Below are 15738 nucleotides of genomic sequence, written 5' to 3' on the forward strand. Positions count from 1 at the left end.
TGAAAAGAATATATACACATATATGAGTATGAGCAAATGCTACGTGGAGACATACGTATGACTAAGACAATACATGAAAAAAATAGTTACGATGACATAATTGATGATGATAGCATTATTGACCATTGTCCTTGTCAGTGGGGATCCCAACAATGACCGTGTAGAATGAGAGTTTAAACTTAAACAAATAGTTTTAAATAATTTATCCATTTAATTTTTTTAAAAATATTTATTTATTTTTTCAAATTAAAATTGTATATCTAAAAGGGATAATTTAATAACTCTAATAATTGATTTTTATATTTTGTGGGTTAACCTGACCTATTACAAATGATCCTTCATTAGGTGGATCGAGTCAGATTAAATTTTTTTTAGATTAAATTTTATTTTGTATAATCTACATATTTTGTCAATCCAAACAAAAATTACGCTTGCATTTTGTGATGTATTGTTACGTTGCTAAAATATTGTTGCATTTTGTCAAACTCATCAAATATGTTTTCAACAAAAAAATTGATGATAATTTAATAATGCAAAAAAAACAAAAAAAACACCGATGTAGTGTATCAAAAATGAAAAAGAAGAAGCAATGAAATGCACAAGAAACATTGTTTGTTTTATTTAAAATTTGTCAACGCACAGGGTGAATTATTATTCAACTTTTTTGGATTGCAGTCAGATCCAGTACTCAAATGCAAGTCACTCTGTGTTAAGATTAGAAAAAGTTCACAAGAATATTTGTTGCCACTTAACCTTAAGTAATTCAATAAAATTAAAATTTAAACATGTAATTATGTGTTTATTTACATATCACGCACTTCTCCACTGCATGTAGATTGAATTATTGTTTAGCTATCATAAAGGGAACATATAACGCCAACCATAAATGCAAAAGGGAACATAAAGATACACTAAGATAACTACTTATATTACATTTATTTAGTTTAAGTAACGAGAATGTATACTTTTTATATATATAAAAAAACAAAGGAAAAAATTACTCTTATGCAACATAAGAGTAGTTTATCTCCTACACACTCAAAGAAAACTGTAACACTTCTTTTACTTTTACTTTTTGTTTTTTTAAATGGTGACCCCATCACATATGTGTCTACAATATGAGAGAAGATCTCTCATGCAACATAAGATTAAATGAACCCAAAAACAAAATACCTTGTAAAACTTAAGCAGATGTCACAACAAATTATATACGAAAAATGAATATTCTTATTATCAAAATTTTCTACTACTAACTTACTACCAATCTAATCATCATTGGATCAAAGAGAAAGAATGCTAAAAAGTTTATGAATTGAAAATTATATGCAATTTAAAATCCTAGTGATTAACTTTGTAGTGTTGTGTCGAAGAAAACATCTTTTCACGATAGCCGAAAGGGAGATTAGTTAAAGGGAATGATAACTTAATCTGAAAAATTAAATTAAAATCATATTTCCCGCGAAGCTTTTTGGCAATGCTCTTTAAACTCAATTACTGGTTGGTTGAGCCTGCACACTTTTCATTTCCATTCGAAAAAGGAGGAGTAGCCAAAGGGGAGAACACGTGCCATTCCAATCCCTTATGGCCTTATGTGTTCTTTCTGTGAAAATTGTATTTTACATTTAATTAATCATTTATTTATAACAAGTGTCTATACGAAAAATAATACTATAATAGTATTATACTTTTAGGAGGTCAATTTTGGTAACAAATTTGTTTTAAGACAGCATGGAACAAAACAAGCTTACATGCATGATTCATTCATGTATGACCATATCAGCACCATGAGGAATAATTAAGCTTCTCCGCACGTGATTATCAGTTATCACACCAAATATTAAAAAGGCCTACGGCCTACCACGCATCACTTGACACGTGTCCCCATAGTTTGACTAATTGACCGGACCATATTTTCCAAAACAAGTTACACGTCCATGTTTCAGAGGTGTATTACGTGTTTCTTTCTTTTATCACAAATAACTATTTGAAACAACTCCATTCCAATTGATGGTTATATAACATCTCATTAAATTTTATTATGATATTATATAAGATAATATATTATATAAAATAATATAATTCAGTATTTGACAATGTATTATATAATACTAAATAGAATAAAAATAAATATTTTTAACAAAAATATTCTTTAATAAAGAATTTATATAATTATTTCAAATGTGTCATATGATTAACTTTTATAAAAGTCTATAGATCAATGTATCCAAAAAATATATATTAATTTTTATAAAAATAAAAACCTCAAATATTTTAAAAATTTATATGTATATTTTTATTTTAATATATTAATATTGAAATAATATATTAATTCTTGAGAATTGCCTTAGCAATGTTAATACATCAATCCCTTATCAAGCCTATTCTCCTCCCTTAGGCCTGATTAAGTTATATATTATTTTGATGAATTAAGAAACTCTACTGTATAAGTTTATATTATACGATGATCACACCAAACAGATAGAAATGTCATGACTTATAGTATGGATATATAGTATCAAACTTTATACATCCTATCAAGCACGTCCTTACAATAATATTACATGGTATAAATCTATTTTTGAAAATATATAAAAAAATAAATATTCCGTCTAATTATTGATGAATCAAAGTGATGATGTGGATACAACGTATACTTGATAATTCCACGACAACATGGTTTTGATGATAACAAAGAGGAATGATTCAAAGACGAAGCAATATCCAAAAAGCAAATGTGAAAGCATGCACCAAGTCTCAAGCATCAATCCATGTCCAGAATCTCAAATGGTATACTTATTTAGGACTTAGGATAAATATGTAAAGATGTATAGATACAAAGCATTGCATGAGCTCAAGGTCATTCATCAATCATATATTTCAAAAGCATTCATCCTTGAAAGAAAAGTCAAGACAAATGGTTTCATATGTACAATATTGGTTTGGAAGAAGTACCTATGTGATACAAACTTTTCTAGATAATTTCCATAACCAATAACATGCATTACACGTTATAAAAATCATTTGGAAAGAGCAGAAACTCAGAACTCGTACAAAAGGCTGCTGCTATGAAATATCCGGATATTCCACTTTGAATATTCGGATATCCAATATCCGGATATGGAACCAAGAATATCCGGATATACCATATTCGGATATGTGCCCGACAAATATTCGGATATGTACGGAGTACAACGGCTATAAACGACTAGAAACGACTAGTTTTCATAGGAGGTGTCATTATAAATACCCACATCAGCTGGGATGAACAGTACACGACCTTAGATCATTTATTGAAGCTTTATTACTCTTGCTAGCCTTTTATTGCTCATTGATTACTTACCTTGATCATTGCATGCACTTGAGCTTATCTTTCCTTTGAAGTTATACATCTCTTAGTTCTTCAATTTGTTCAATCTGTACTTTGAGAGTACTTAGCCACTTCTAATCACCTCAATATTACTTCTTGATTTGAGAGGGGAATGAACCCTATATTTGAGAGGTTACCAAATTCCTAAGAAAATTTGGAGTGAAAAAGTGTAAGGCATCAAGAGCCCGAAGTCTTGAAAAGTTGTAGTGGTTTGTCAAGCACCCTCAAGCTTGATAGTTAGTGAAAAGAATTGATCGAGCGGCTTCAGTCTGGACGTAGGTCACGGTGGTGGTGACCGAACCAGGATACATCTAGTTTGCAATTTCTCTAACCTTAATCTCTTTATTTAAGTATTAAAATTGCATCTTAGATTGTCTTTATATATTCACTTGCTTACTTTGTTGATCACTACACTTGTTTTTACAATTAGACATTTCCTTATTAAATCACTTTATTGAAGAAATAGTCTTTAAAACATCAAAGCAGATACTTTGCGAAAAGATTTTGTAAAACTCAATTCACCCCCTCTTGAGTATTGACGAATCTCGAGATTAAAGCCTTAAAACGTATGCTCTCACCTCTGACCCTAACTGAATTATCATCATTTGATACAATTTGCCACTTTCATTCATGCTAATTCCAATTAAAGACATAAACTCTCATTAGTTGGTCAACTTCATTATTACTATTATGATTTAAACCTTGTTTTTCAGTTAAGCGCATTCATTATTTGGATTAAATATAGCCATCAGTCTTCAATCAATTAAGATTACATGTATAATTCAAACAATTAAATAAAAAATTATGCATTTTCAATATATTTGTTAGTTGTTACCCCCTAAAGTAAAAAAGATACGATACCTTTCAGTATTTATTATTTAACGATTGAAATTGAAATATATGTTCTGACGGAGAACAGAGAGTATAATGGTGACAACATTATGGCCATCACATCACATGTAACATAGGTGTAGATCCATCCACAAATATAATAATAATAATAATTTTTATTTTATTTTATTTTTTTAAAGAAAAAGAAAGAGGTGCATTAACATTATGAAGCGTGGGATGGTAGTGTTTGTGTGTGGCAATTCCGGAGTACATATGGTTTGTACTTTAGCGTTAGCGAGCGAATTATTTTGGGGTTTCTCTCTCTCCCTCTCTCTCTCTCTCTCTTCTCTCTGTCTTTTCCTCTATCGATCTTCACGGCCTTTCTTCTTTTCGATCTCTCTCCCACGAAATTAGGGTTTACAGCATCTCCATCAGCTTGACCTAGATTTGCAACCCTCAATTTCAACCCTCTTTACAGATCCCCACTTTCTCTTTCTCTCTCTTCCTCTTTCGACATGTTTTGGAAGCTCGCCTCGCTATCTGCTTCCTCTCCCGTGAGTTTTTCTTCTTCTCATTGCTCTCCTTTTTTTATTTCACTTTAATTGCGCCAATTACGCTGCATTTAAACTCTACTTGAATTCTTCTCTTCTTCCTTTTTCTTTTCTCTATGATTTAAGCATCACTTAGTTCCCCGTTCGAATGTCATTTATTTTACCCTTGCTTTTTTTCTCTTTTTGTTTACCAATTAATTAATTGTTATTTAACTGTGTTAACCACCCCGTGTTGTCTTAATTTCTATTTCCCGGATCGACCTTAGCTGTTCTGGGTTTATAAATTATATTACAGCAATCGATAGGCATTTTTTTTTTTTTTTTTAAAACGAATCTACTTTAGTGTGTTACTTGTTTGGAGGATCTCAATTCATTTTAGCGAATTGATTTATATATATTTTTCTCTGTAATCTGCCTATTTTTATTGCATTCTCACCAATGAAAAACCCTTGAGCTTTACTTAAAGCAGAGACACTCAATTTACTGCGAATTTGTGGAAAGGATAACCCCGTGATTCATCTGAAGTTTTTGCTTTACCTTTTTGATGGATTTGAATTAGAAAAACAGTTTGTAACAACTTGCTTTGCTTTCAAGATTTTAGCGTTAGGTGCTTATGGTGGAATTTTATGATTGAATGCCTTGTAATTGATGGCCGAAAGTTTTAAGAGGACAACTTAATAGACAATCGAAGTCTTGAGTAGCTTTAAACTTGCGAAGTTTATTTTTTTGCTTCCTCTATCTATGTCCACTTTTTGTAACCGTTGAAGTGCATTTTGCGTTGCTGGTGTTGTACAGGTGGAGGCAATTTTAGATAAGGAGAATTTCACTTTGGAAGAGCTTCTGGATGAAGAGGAAGTAATCCAAGAATGCAAGGCCTTAAACAGTCGACTAATCAACTTGTATGTTTTTGTTTAATTCATATCAATAGAGTTTTTCATTCTTTCAACAAATTTCAGACTTTGGTGCATATTTTTATGCAATTGTACGGATTCTTCAACAAAAGGTAATTGATAATTTGCTATTTTTGTTCCTTTTAGTCTGAGAGATCAAGCTCAGGTTGAGCAATTGTTACGCTACATTATTGAAGAACCACCAGAAGATGCTGAAAGCAAACGAGCCTTCAAGTATGCAGTTGTGACTGAAAAATTTGTTGCTAAAAAATTTCTTTTAAATGTTTCAACTCTCTTGTAACCATCTGATCATTTGTCTGTAATTTAGGTTTCCATTCATTGCCTGCGAGATTTTTACATGTGAAATTGATGTCATTTTGAAGACCTTGGTGGATGAAGAAGAGGTTTATAATTCATTCTATTTATGACACTTTATTTTGATTTTGAAATTGTATAGTGATGTTTTACTCGTACTGATTTCCTGTTCCCGATATTGTAATTTCAGTTGATGAACTTATTATTCTCCTTTTTGGAGCCTAATCGTTCTCATAGTGCCTTACTGGCTGGCTACTTTAGCAAGGTATATGTTTGGTAAAGTTGGAACTTTAGTTTGTGTGACATCTTGTCAACGTGGCCTATCAAATTATATTAAAACCACTTGCTTGATACTGATTTCTATTCCATTTTACAGGTTGTTGTTTGCCTAATGATTCGCAAGACAGTGCCACTTATGAATTATGTTCAAGTAAGTAAAACAATGTGCTTTGTATTACAATAGTAGATTACTTATTCAATTTTATATTTACAATTTTATGGCGACCACAAAATTCAACTGGCTATAACAATTACTATGTATGTTATGTAGTCTCCTTGTGAAATATCATCTGGTATTCATCTTTCATCATACTTTCTGCAGGGCCATCAGAATGTTTTTCGCCAACTGGTTGATTTGATAGGAATTACATCCATTATGGAGGTAAAGTTCTACCTTTTCTCTAGTAATTATAACAATCCTGAGATCCTGCTGATGTGTTAGAATGGATTCTGAGATAAGTTCTTTGCACAGGTTTTGGTTCGATTAGTAGGCGCTGATGACCATGTGTATCCCAATTTTATAGATGTGATGCAATGGTTGGCTGAGAGCAACCTGCTTGAGATGATTGTTGATAAATTGAGTCCATCTGTAAGTGAAGCATCATCTGGTTTTATTTTCCTTTTGCCAGAATTTTGCTTATTAGCTGTATGCCTTCCGGACATGTTAAATGAGCTTACCTAAAGTCCAGATTCTTTGGCTTGGGGTTGTTCTACTCTACAAGCTTGAGATTAGCAAGACTAATCATTGCTAGTGGTGTTTTGATTTCGTCCCAGAAAAAATGAATTTTCTGGGACATTAAGGAGTAATTAATGAAAAGCCAACTTACCTGGCAACTTACTGCCGTGTCTCTTTTTGTTGCAAATTATCTGACAACTCCCCCTTCACTTCATTTAAACCAGTGTCCTCCTGAAGTTCATGCCAATGCAGCTGAAACATTATGTACAATAACTCGAAATGCCTCATCTACACTAGCAATTAAACTTTCAAGCCCAAGGTTTGTATCACATGGCTTAATGGTTTTTTCTTCAAATATACCTGTGAAATATTCATTATTATTTTTTAATATGCAGTTATGTTGCAAAAATTTTGGGTCATGCATTGGAAGATTCACCATCAAAGTCTAGCCTTGTGAACTCGCTTTCAGTGTGTATTTCTTTGTTGGATCCCAAAAGATCTACTATAGCATCTACCCTTTTTCATTCATTCCGAAGTCAACACATGTATGAGCCACCTGTTTCTGTAAATCCAGAGACTATTGGTGCAATGCTCCCTAAACTTAGTAAGTCTGAATTCATGTTTTTTAACCTCATGTTGTCAAGCGTTTATATGCTTAATATTAGGGTTTTCAATTTAGTTATATTACCTATTGTTTAGAATGTTATGGAACATAATAGGATGCTGAAATTATAGTTGAAATGGTTATAGTTTTTTTAATTTTTATGTAAGATGTATACTCATTTTGATTTATAGTAAAAAATTTCAAAGAAAAACGCCAAGTGGGTATTTTTTCCAAGTATACAGTTGGTATACAGAGGAGTTCTTGAGAAACGGTAAAGATATATTTAGTGTACTGGGGTTTTATATAATTGCTGTAATGCTATGTGTTTTCTAGGTTTGAGACTTAATTTATGATTTTATTTTGTTGTATGATTACGATTTAACTTTTCTTTGTCCTGGTAAATAAAGATTATTGGAGGGTTATGCTTTTTTAACAATTTTAGGATAATTTGGAGTTTTCCTATTGAAAGGGGATCGGTAATTTTTCTAGAAGTAAGATTCCTGGTGGTCTACCCATAAATCCGGTTTTAATTTTCTTTGAGTTCTAATTTTTTACGGACAAGTAAATATGAGATTTTATCTATTTGTTTCTTTTTGCTATCACTTATCTTTGTTCTTTACTCTTCCTGCATCTCTCTCTTCCCAAATCTTGTAGTCATCAATAAATATGAAAGTCCCATAGGTTAAGATGGTGTGAACTTTAGTCCTGTCAGGGTTTTTTGAGTGGTGGTATGTTCCATTTGTGCCTTATGATTATTCCATAACTGAAGGTTTAAAGAATGATATTGCCACTTTTTGTTTGTTTGGTACAGAGTCTGTCAAATTTTGTTCAAGTATCCATATCACATCATCTATAACATTGCTTTCTTGTCTGCAGGTGAATTGCTTATGCTTTTGAATGTATCATCCGACGAAAAAGTATTGCCTACAACATATGGAGAATTGAGACCTCCACTTGGGAAGCATCGATTAAAGGTTGGTTGTTATATTTTTATCATAAATTTGATATGCATGGCTAACCCTATCCAATCTAGGAGAGTTGCTGCGGTACCTGTAAGGGTACTGTACTTAGGTAAGTTGTTACACATTTGTTGGCTGTTGATTCTATCTAATTGTTTGCAATTTTGTTAAATATAATTAACCAGTAATGAATGTTTGAAAACTCACCTTGACTGTCGTTACCCTTGAAAAATAGGTGGGTACTTTAGTATTCCCTAAAACTAGGTTGCAGTTTGGGCAGTTGAGGTTGAATACTTGTTCCAAATATAGCCTTCACTATGTACTTCAACACTTTTTTATTCAATTATTATTTGTATTCGTAGTTTTATACGCAAGGATAATGCTAACATGAACTTTAAATATATTTTCTTTTTCTGACGTAGTGCAATTTATTTCAGATTGTTGAGTTTATTGCAGTCCTTTTAAAAACTGGAAATGAAGTGGCAGAAAAGGAAATGGTCAACTCAGGAACCATTCAACGAGTTATTGATCTTTTCTTTGAGTAAGCAACAATTAGTTTTCTTTTTATTTGACGGAGTTTTAGATGTTTAGAGAAATCTCGATATCTTCTGTGCGAATATTGCTTATCTTTACTGGATGACATTTTTTAAACTGGTTCGTGTGTGCTCTGCTAATACAGGTATCCATACAATAACTCATTACACCATCATGTAGAAAGTATCATATTATCATGTTTGGAGAGCAGAAATGATGCAATTGTTGATCATCTTCTTCGAGAGTGTGATTTAATTGGAAGATTTCTCCGAGCAGATAAGCATTCTATTCTCTCTGCTGACAGAAATCAGGTAAATGGATGCTTCAAACTGATAGATTGGATGTTGTGTCTTGGTCATTACTGTATATTGTTGAGTCTCAGTCATGAAACTCTTAAAACTTTGGGTGCCAAGAAATATAATTTTCTTGTAAGATTTTCTATTGTATACAAGACTAAAGTTATCTTGATTTTCTTAGTTGTTTTGTTGGATTAGAAGGGAAAAGAAAACATACGTAAGCTTGATAGCACCTATATGCAGTGCATAGTATTTACATCTCTACTCCGCCATTGAGTCTATTAAAATCTCAGCACTAAACGTGTGTTATCTTGCAGCCAACAGTACCTGCTGCTGGAAAACAGGCACCACGGGCAGGAAACATTGGGCATATTACTCGAATTGTTAATAAACTTGTTCACTTGGCACATAGTCGAAGTCACATAATGGCATGTCTTCAGGTTAGCTGTGTATAACATTAATAGTCACTGGTTTTCACAGTAAATTTTTATTATTTCTATAAATCTATGAAGGTTTTTGAATTATGCCTTGCATTGCTATCCCTGACAAATCTCCTTAGAGACTGATAAATTGGCTCAAAGACTCATCTGGGAAAAGCTTTTGGTGTGTCTTGTTAACATTCTTCCGCTAAAGCTTGTATTGTTTTGCATCAAGGATTTGAGTCCTTGATGTACCTAGTTTACTTCAGCAATTGTTTAAATAACAATGACATCAGCGGTGTATCGGACAAGCTATAAAACATGTATTCAAAAAAAAAAAAATATTATTCTTGCATCCAAGACCATGAGGCCGAACTTAGATGTTGAATTTATGTGGCGATAAACTTTTCTTTAAATACATCAACTTGATGTATATAACATCTGCAGGAAAATAGCGAGTGGAATGAGTGGCAAGCTACAGTTCTTCAGGAGCGTAATGTGGTTGAGAATGTTCACCGTTGGGCTTGTGGGTAAGCTCTGACTCAATTATCTGGATCTAAATGCTTAACAAGAGTATTTTACTGGGAGAATCAGGATTTTTTGTGCATAAAGTCTTTGTTGGCAGTGTTGATTTGGTAGCAGTAATATAGTTGTAAGTGGGCAGGGCTGTGCCCTTTCATGGGTAGTCTTGTGACTATAAGCAAGTTTATCATGAACAATAGGTTGAGAGGGCTTGATTTTCAGCAAATGACATTAAAAATATAGAAGAGCAGATGTGATTGTAGTATTATAATTTACAATTTTGTTTATTATTATTATTATTATTATTATTTTTGTACAGAAGCCATTTGGGTATAGTAATGATGAGAATATACCATGTTTTTGGTCTATTTATTTTTATTAAAAGACTATAATAACTATAACCTTGTTTCCTTTTCCTGTGCAGACGTCCAACTGCTTTACAAGACAGGATGAGGGATAGTGACGATGATGACCTTCATGACAGGGACTATGATGTTGCTGCTTTAGCAAATAATTTGAGTCAGGCTTTTAGATATAAAATTTATGGGAACGAGGATAATGAAGAGGTTTGTAGTTGTTGGCTTCCTCTTCCCCTCTGTATGAATGAATGTGCCTGTTTGTGCATTTTTTAATCCTTTGCCTCTTTTAGTTCCCTATATTTGTCTTTTGGGTTGGGCACTGCAACCTAAATGCTGGACTAATGCTTTGATTGGCTTGGTTGCAGGAACGCGGCAGCGTTGATCGAGATGATGAGGTAGTAGTTTTGTTTATTCTTTGTAACTGTTGTAGTTTTATTTGGGGATTTTGACTGGCTCATTAAGACGCGTCTCATTTGGAAATTGGGTGACTGTCTGTTGCTCATTGTGGCCCTTCCATTCTGACATGTGAAACACAACTGAGATGTGCTGTAATTTGTAGTTTTACTACTTGAGCATTAATTTCCATACATTTGACTGACCGCCTGTCACCAAGTGATGTGGTCAAATTTTCTTAATCATAAACCGGAACATCTTGTAATCTTTCACACTTTATTAACTAATTTGATAGCAAAGTTATCTTTTGTATGAACTGCAGGATGTCTACTTTGATGATGACTCTGCTCAAGTGGTCATATCATCCCTACGACTCAGTGATGATCAAGGGAGGTGAGTCTAAATTTTGTCATGTAACTGTTAAAATCTGTTACGAAGAATCTGATTGTCACGTGGATTAATCAAGCAGAGCAATATTATTTTAAAGCAAAGTCGTGTGTGTATCGATAAATAAGTAAAATAATAGTCTCACTAGTATACTGCGCCTGGCATAAATCTTTCCATATTTTGTTGTATGCTTCATCTTCCACATGGTATTCATTCTTTCCTTAATTTTTTATGATCTTCTGAAGATGATTGTAGAGTAGTGTAGGTCTTGTAGGAAGTAGTGTAGGTCTTGTAGGATGTAGTTGCAGATTTGAGAGAGAAATATCCTTCAAATGCAATTATGGAAAAATGTAATATGTACTAGATATTGAAGAAACATACTCAATCAGCCTTTTTTACCTTGCAAATTTCTTATAGATCCTCTAGTCAGGGATTTCTTCCGTTTCACTAGATCCTCCTCCCATTTTTTGGCTTTGGGGTGGGACTGCAGTAATTGATTGCAAATATTCACGTCCTGTGATTGAAATAGAATTTGCTCTTTCATATCTTTAACCCCTCAAGATATTTTGGTTTCAGTTGTCTGCTGACTCTGCTTTATGGTGTGGCTTTTGTTACTTTGCCTCCCTATTCTATTCCCTCCCATCATATACAAAACTTAGTATCACAGGGAGGCTAAGTGATAAAAGTGGACAGCATAAGGAGACTAAGTGAGTTTCAGAGTTTGGAACATAAGGTCAGGAAGTTGTGCAGTATAATTAACTTGAATCTTATGCTTAGATATACATTTTGAATTTGGTAGATGTACGTAATTTAAAATTATTGTCAATGAAGTTTAATGAGACGAAACACATGACTGTTGCTTAAGCTGAAATGATCATCATTTAGCTGTTCTTAGAGTTTTACACGCAATCTCCATATGGACTTGTTTTTGCTTTCATATTTTATTCAGAAAATTATAAAGCATTCAAAAGCTTCATTTATCCACCCAATTCTGTTGTCTGGATTTTACTGAAATTTTGTGGAAGTTCGTTGGTGTTTCTTTATTTAATTCCATCATTTTAATGTGGATATAAGAAATATAATTTCTATTTTTGCAGTAGTCTGTTTACAAACTCCAACTGGTTTGCGTTCCAAGATGACAGGATTGGTGATGCAACTGGGGGTACAACATCATCGGAGATGATGGATGAGATAAAATTGAACGGTGCTGCAAATGGTGGTAGTAGTAGTGATGATGAGGTAGTGGTTGGAGAGGATGAAGAATTGGATGATAGCAAAAATACTCTGAATGGTGGTACATCTAGCTCAAGCACAAACTTCTTCAGTGGATTAACTGGTAGCGATTCCATGAATGGAGGCGCTTTGAACTTTGAAAGTGAAAAGGCAAGTGCTTCGCATGACATGGGATTCTTCAGGTTTGAGGCATCGGACAATGAAGAGTTGTTTGGGGATAGGCCTTTGCCAGATTGGGTGGGATGGGGTGAACCTTCAGATATGCAAGTTACTGGCTCAAGCATGAATCCCTTTGTGGATCATGATGAGTCTGGTAGCAACCTTCCTACTAAACCTGAATTGGGTAGCCCTGATGCTAGTTCTTCTACAAATGGGGAATCTGTTCCTTCAAATGGGTCGCCAACTAGTAAAGATTCGATTGAGGGGAGTGTTGATTCTAGTCAAAGATCAGTAGCAGTACCTTCGCTATTTGAAGAGGATGTTGAATTTGTAGGTGTAGAATTAGAAGGTACTGAGAAGGCTATGGAACAGGCTCTGAAAGAAGGGATAGTTGGGGAAGCAGGACCATTGAAAAGAAACGTAGTCCCTAAAGTGGCAGAAAAGGAAGGTTCCGAAGAGGGTGGTCCTGGAATGAAGGAATTCAATGATGCGAATTACTGGAGGGTTGATCACGAGGTTGCTGTTCTGGAGTGATGGACATGATGGTAAATCGCACTTATTTGCTTGAAAAGTTGAACCAACACCAGTGGACCCCATTCTTGGTTCGCAGGGGCGTATGCACCAAATCAATGTACAGTATATTTTTGTTTCAATTGTGTCCTACTTGTGTTGTTCACGCATATTAGATATTAAGCTTGTTTGTTATGTTAAGTTTTGCCTCTTCCTGTAAGTGATTGGGGTTTCCCACATTTATCGAATTTAGTCTGCTATTCATTTTGGGTTCTCTTCCACGTCGATGCTAATTTGCCCCCGTCGTGTATGTGGCCGTCGGAAATTGTTAGCTAGAGCGCTTATTTCTACATTAATTGTGAGGATGCTTAAACTTTTCGTGTTGCTTAATTTGTGCATCGTTCACTTAACCGTGGAAAAGTGAAAGTGCGTCAGGTACAATATAGTTCGCATTTTTTTTTTCTTTGTGAATGCGATGGGACATTGATCAAATTGACATCCTTTTAATAAAAAATTATCGGATTGCCACGTCACGAATTTTTTTTGTAAAAATGTCAAGTCACAATTCCGTTGGTCTGACAAGCGGAAATGGACTGAACACGTGACAGCGTCTGAATGATCAATCATTCTAGCTGAGCAGCTCAACGAGAATGACAGAATGTTGACACGTGACAAAAGTACAACATTGTGTCATTCTAGCTGGGCTGTTCAGTTAGAATGGTTGACCATTCAGACGTAGCCACATATCCAGTCCATTCCCGCTTGTCAGACCAGCGGGATTGTGACGTGACATTTTAACAAAATTTTAAAGAGTGATTTGGTTCCACCAAAATATTTGTTAATGTGGTAATTTTTTTTTTTGTATATTGCTAGGAGGTATCCCCATTCAACCTTCTCCGAGCACCATGCTCTCAGGGTACGGCCCGTTTGGGCTAGCCCCTCAGTTGATTTTACTAGGTTTTACAGAAATCCTTTTTCTGTCAGATTATTTTAGTTCGTAAATTTTACTAGTATAGCTCATTTGTGATAATGTTAAAGGAAACCAACTCGTTGTCTTGTATTGAGTTTCATATTAATCGAAGAAATAATAGTTTTATAAACAACACGGCTCCACCTCAAAAGTAGAACGGAAAAGTGTTTATCCTTTTAAATGACACAATTTATATCCTTTCACTCTCACAAAGAGGTGAGACTCACATCTTTATTTTTTTTGTCAACTCTCTCTCTTCCTTTATCTATCTCTTTTTCTTAAAATGACACAACTTTACATCCTTTAAAATGACACACTTTACCAAAGTAGAATTATAGCAAACATGAATCACGTCTATTATCCTATTTACAAATCGAATTTTTTTATTGTAGTTTAAAACAATCATTAATATTTTTTATTTTTACTCAAACATCACCACAAATTATATAAATATTATATTATTTTTGTATCTGTGCTTCCATATCTGGATGTATGAAATTTCAGATCAGACGTTTTGTTTGGTCCTGAATTCACACGAGTTCTTATTATTTATTAATTGTAAATTATTTTAATAAAATTATATTTTTGGTCCCAAACAAAAGGATGGATGAGGCACGTACTAGAAGGTTCCAATTTGGGCCGAGACAAATGTAGGCCCAGAAAGAGGCAATAACTAGAAGGTTCTTCAGTTGTGATGAAAGTGAAAAAGTGAGAAGAAAGGGCAAAAAGTGCGAGAATTAGGGAAATTGAAGTGTGTTTGAGAGAGGATGATAGAAGTGGTGCTTAACGATAGGCTGGGGAAGAAGGTTCGGGTGAAGTGCAATGAGGACGATACCATCGGTGACTTGAAGAAGCTGGTGGCTGCCCAAACTGGTACGAGACCTGACAAGATTCGCATTCAGAAATGGTACACCATTTACAAGGATCACATTATCCTCAAAGACTACGAGATTCACGATGGCATGGGCCTCGAGCTCTACTACAACTAATCCTCTTTATTCACTCTCTTCTAATATTTGTAAGTTTGTGACATGCATTATCAACATATATGCATCATTCTCCTATCTCAATTGTATCTGGAACTTTATCATGTGATGATATGCGTGGCAATGCTTGATGGACTTTATTTATTATAATTATGCGCTTGCTTTTTAGTTTTGTTATTAATATTTTATGATCCGTTCTGGCCATTGGCTATGGTGCCATATGATGATTCATGTGCTCTAACGCGGAAAAGTAACTAAAGTTCCACGTTTTTTTTACAATTTTTTACCCACTTGTAACAATAATTTTTACCATTGAAATTCGTTATGATTGGTCACGAATTTGATTAGGTCACGTGACACATCTCTATTATTAGTGAACTTAGTCCAATTAACTTTTCCTGCAAAAGTATGTCACGTGTCACGAAATCATAGATTAATCAAGTTCGTACCAATCGTAGCGAATTTTGACGAGTGAGTGACAGTCCGATAAAAAATATT

The 15738-nt window shown here is 34.0% G+C and overlaps 2 protein-coding genes across 7 annotated transcripts; both read left to right on the forward strand.

Moving 5' to 3' along the window:
- Positions 1-4468: 4468 nt before the first annotated feature.
- LOC133318639 (uncharacterized) lies at positions 4469-13598 on the forward strand. 6 transcript variants are annotated; one of them, XM_061520668.1, is made up of 21 exons: positions 4469-4752; positions 5545-5648; positions 5787-5873; positions 5968-6043; positions 6145-6219; positions 6331-6384; positions 6556-6615; positions 6706-6822; positions 7134-7228; positions 7305-7513; positions 8390-8487; positions 8910-9013; positions 9152-9317; positions 9620-9742; positions 10169-10251; positions 10668-10809; positions 10968-10997; positions 11318-11388; positions 12483-12769; positions 12848-12923; positions 12975-13598. In XM_061520668.1, the coding sequence occupies exons 1-21, from the start codon at positions 4714-4716 to the stop codon at positions 13306-13308; spliced, it is 2430 nt and encodes an 809-aa protein (XP_061376652.1). In that variant the 5' UTR covers positions 4469-4713; the 3' UTR covers positions 13309-13598. The 6 variants fall into 6 exon arrangements, with proteins under 6 accessions (XP_061376652.1, XP_061376651.1, XP_061376646.1 ...); XM_061520667.1 differs by adding an exon at positions 12091-12093 and having other exon boundaries at positions 12480-13575; XM_061520662.1 differs by having other exon boundaries at positions 10968-11000; positions 12480-13575.
- Positions 13599-14948: 1350 nt separating this feature from the next.
- On the forward strand, positions 14949-15408 carry LOC133318678 (ubiquitin-like protein 5). The gene has a single exon (XM_061520734.1). The coding sequence runs from the start codon at positions 15022-15024 to the stop codon at positions 15241-15243; it is 222 nt and encodes a 73-aa protein (XP_061376718.1). The 5' UTR covers positions 14949-15021; the 3' UTR covers positions 15244-15408.
- The last annotated feature ends 330 nt before the right edge of the window (positions 15409-15738 follow it).

This window comes from Gastrolobium bilobum, unplaced genomic scaffold (assembly GCF_033153095.1).
Source record: "Gastrolobium bilobum isolate Gb01-03AN ecotype WA unplaced genomic scaffold, APGP_CSIRO_Gbil_v1 utg1425, whole genome shotgun sequence".
Lineage (NCBI taxonomy): Eukaryota > Viridiplantae > Streptophyta > Magnoliopsida > Fabales > Fabaceae > Gastrolobium > Gastrolobium bilobum.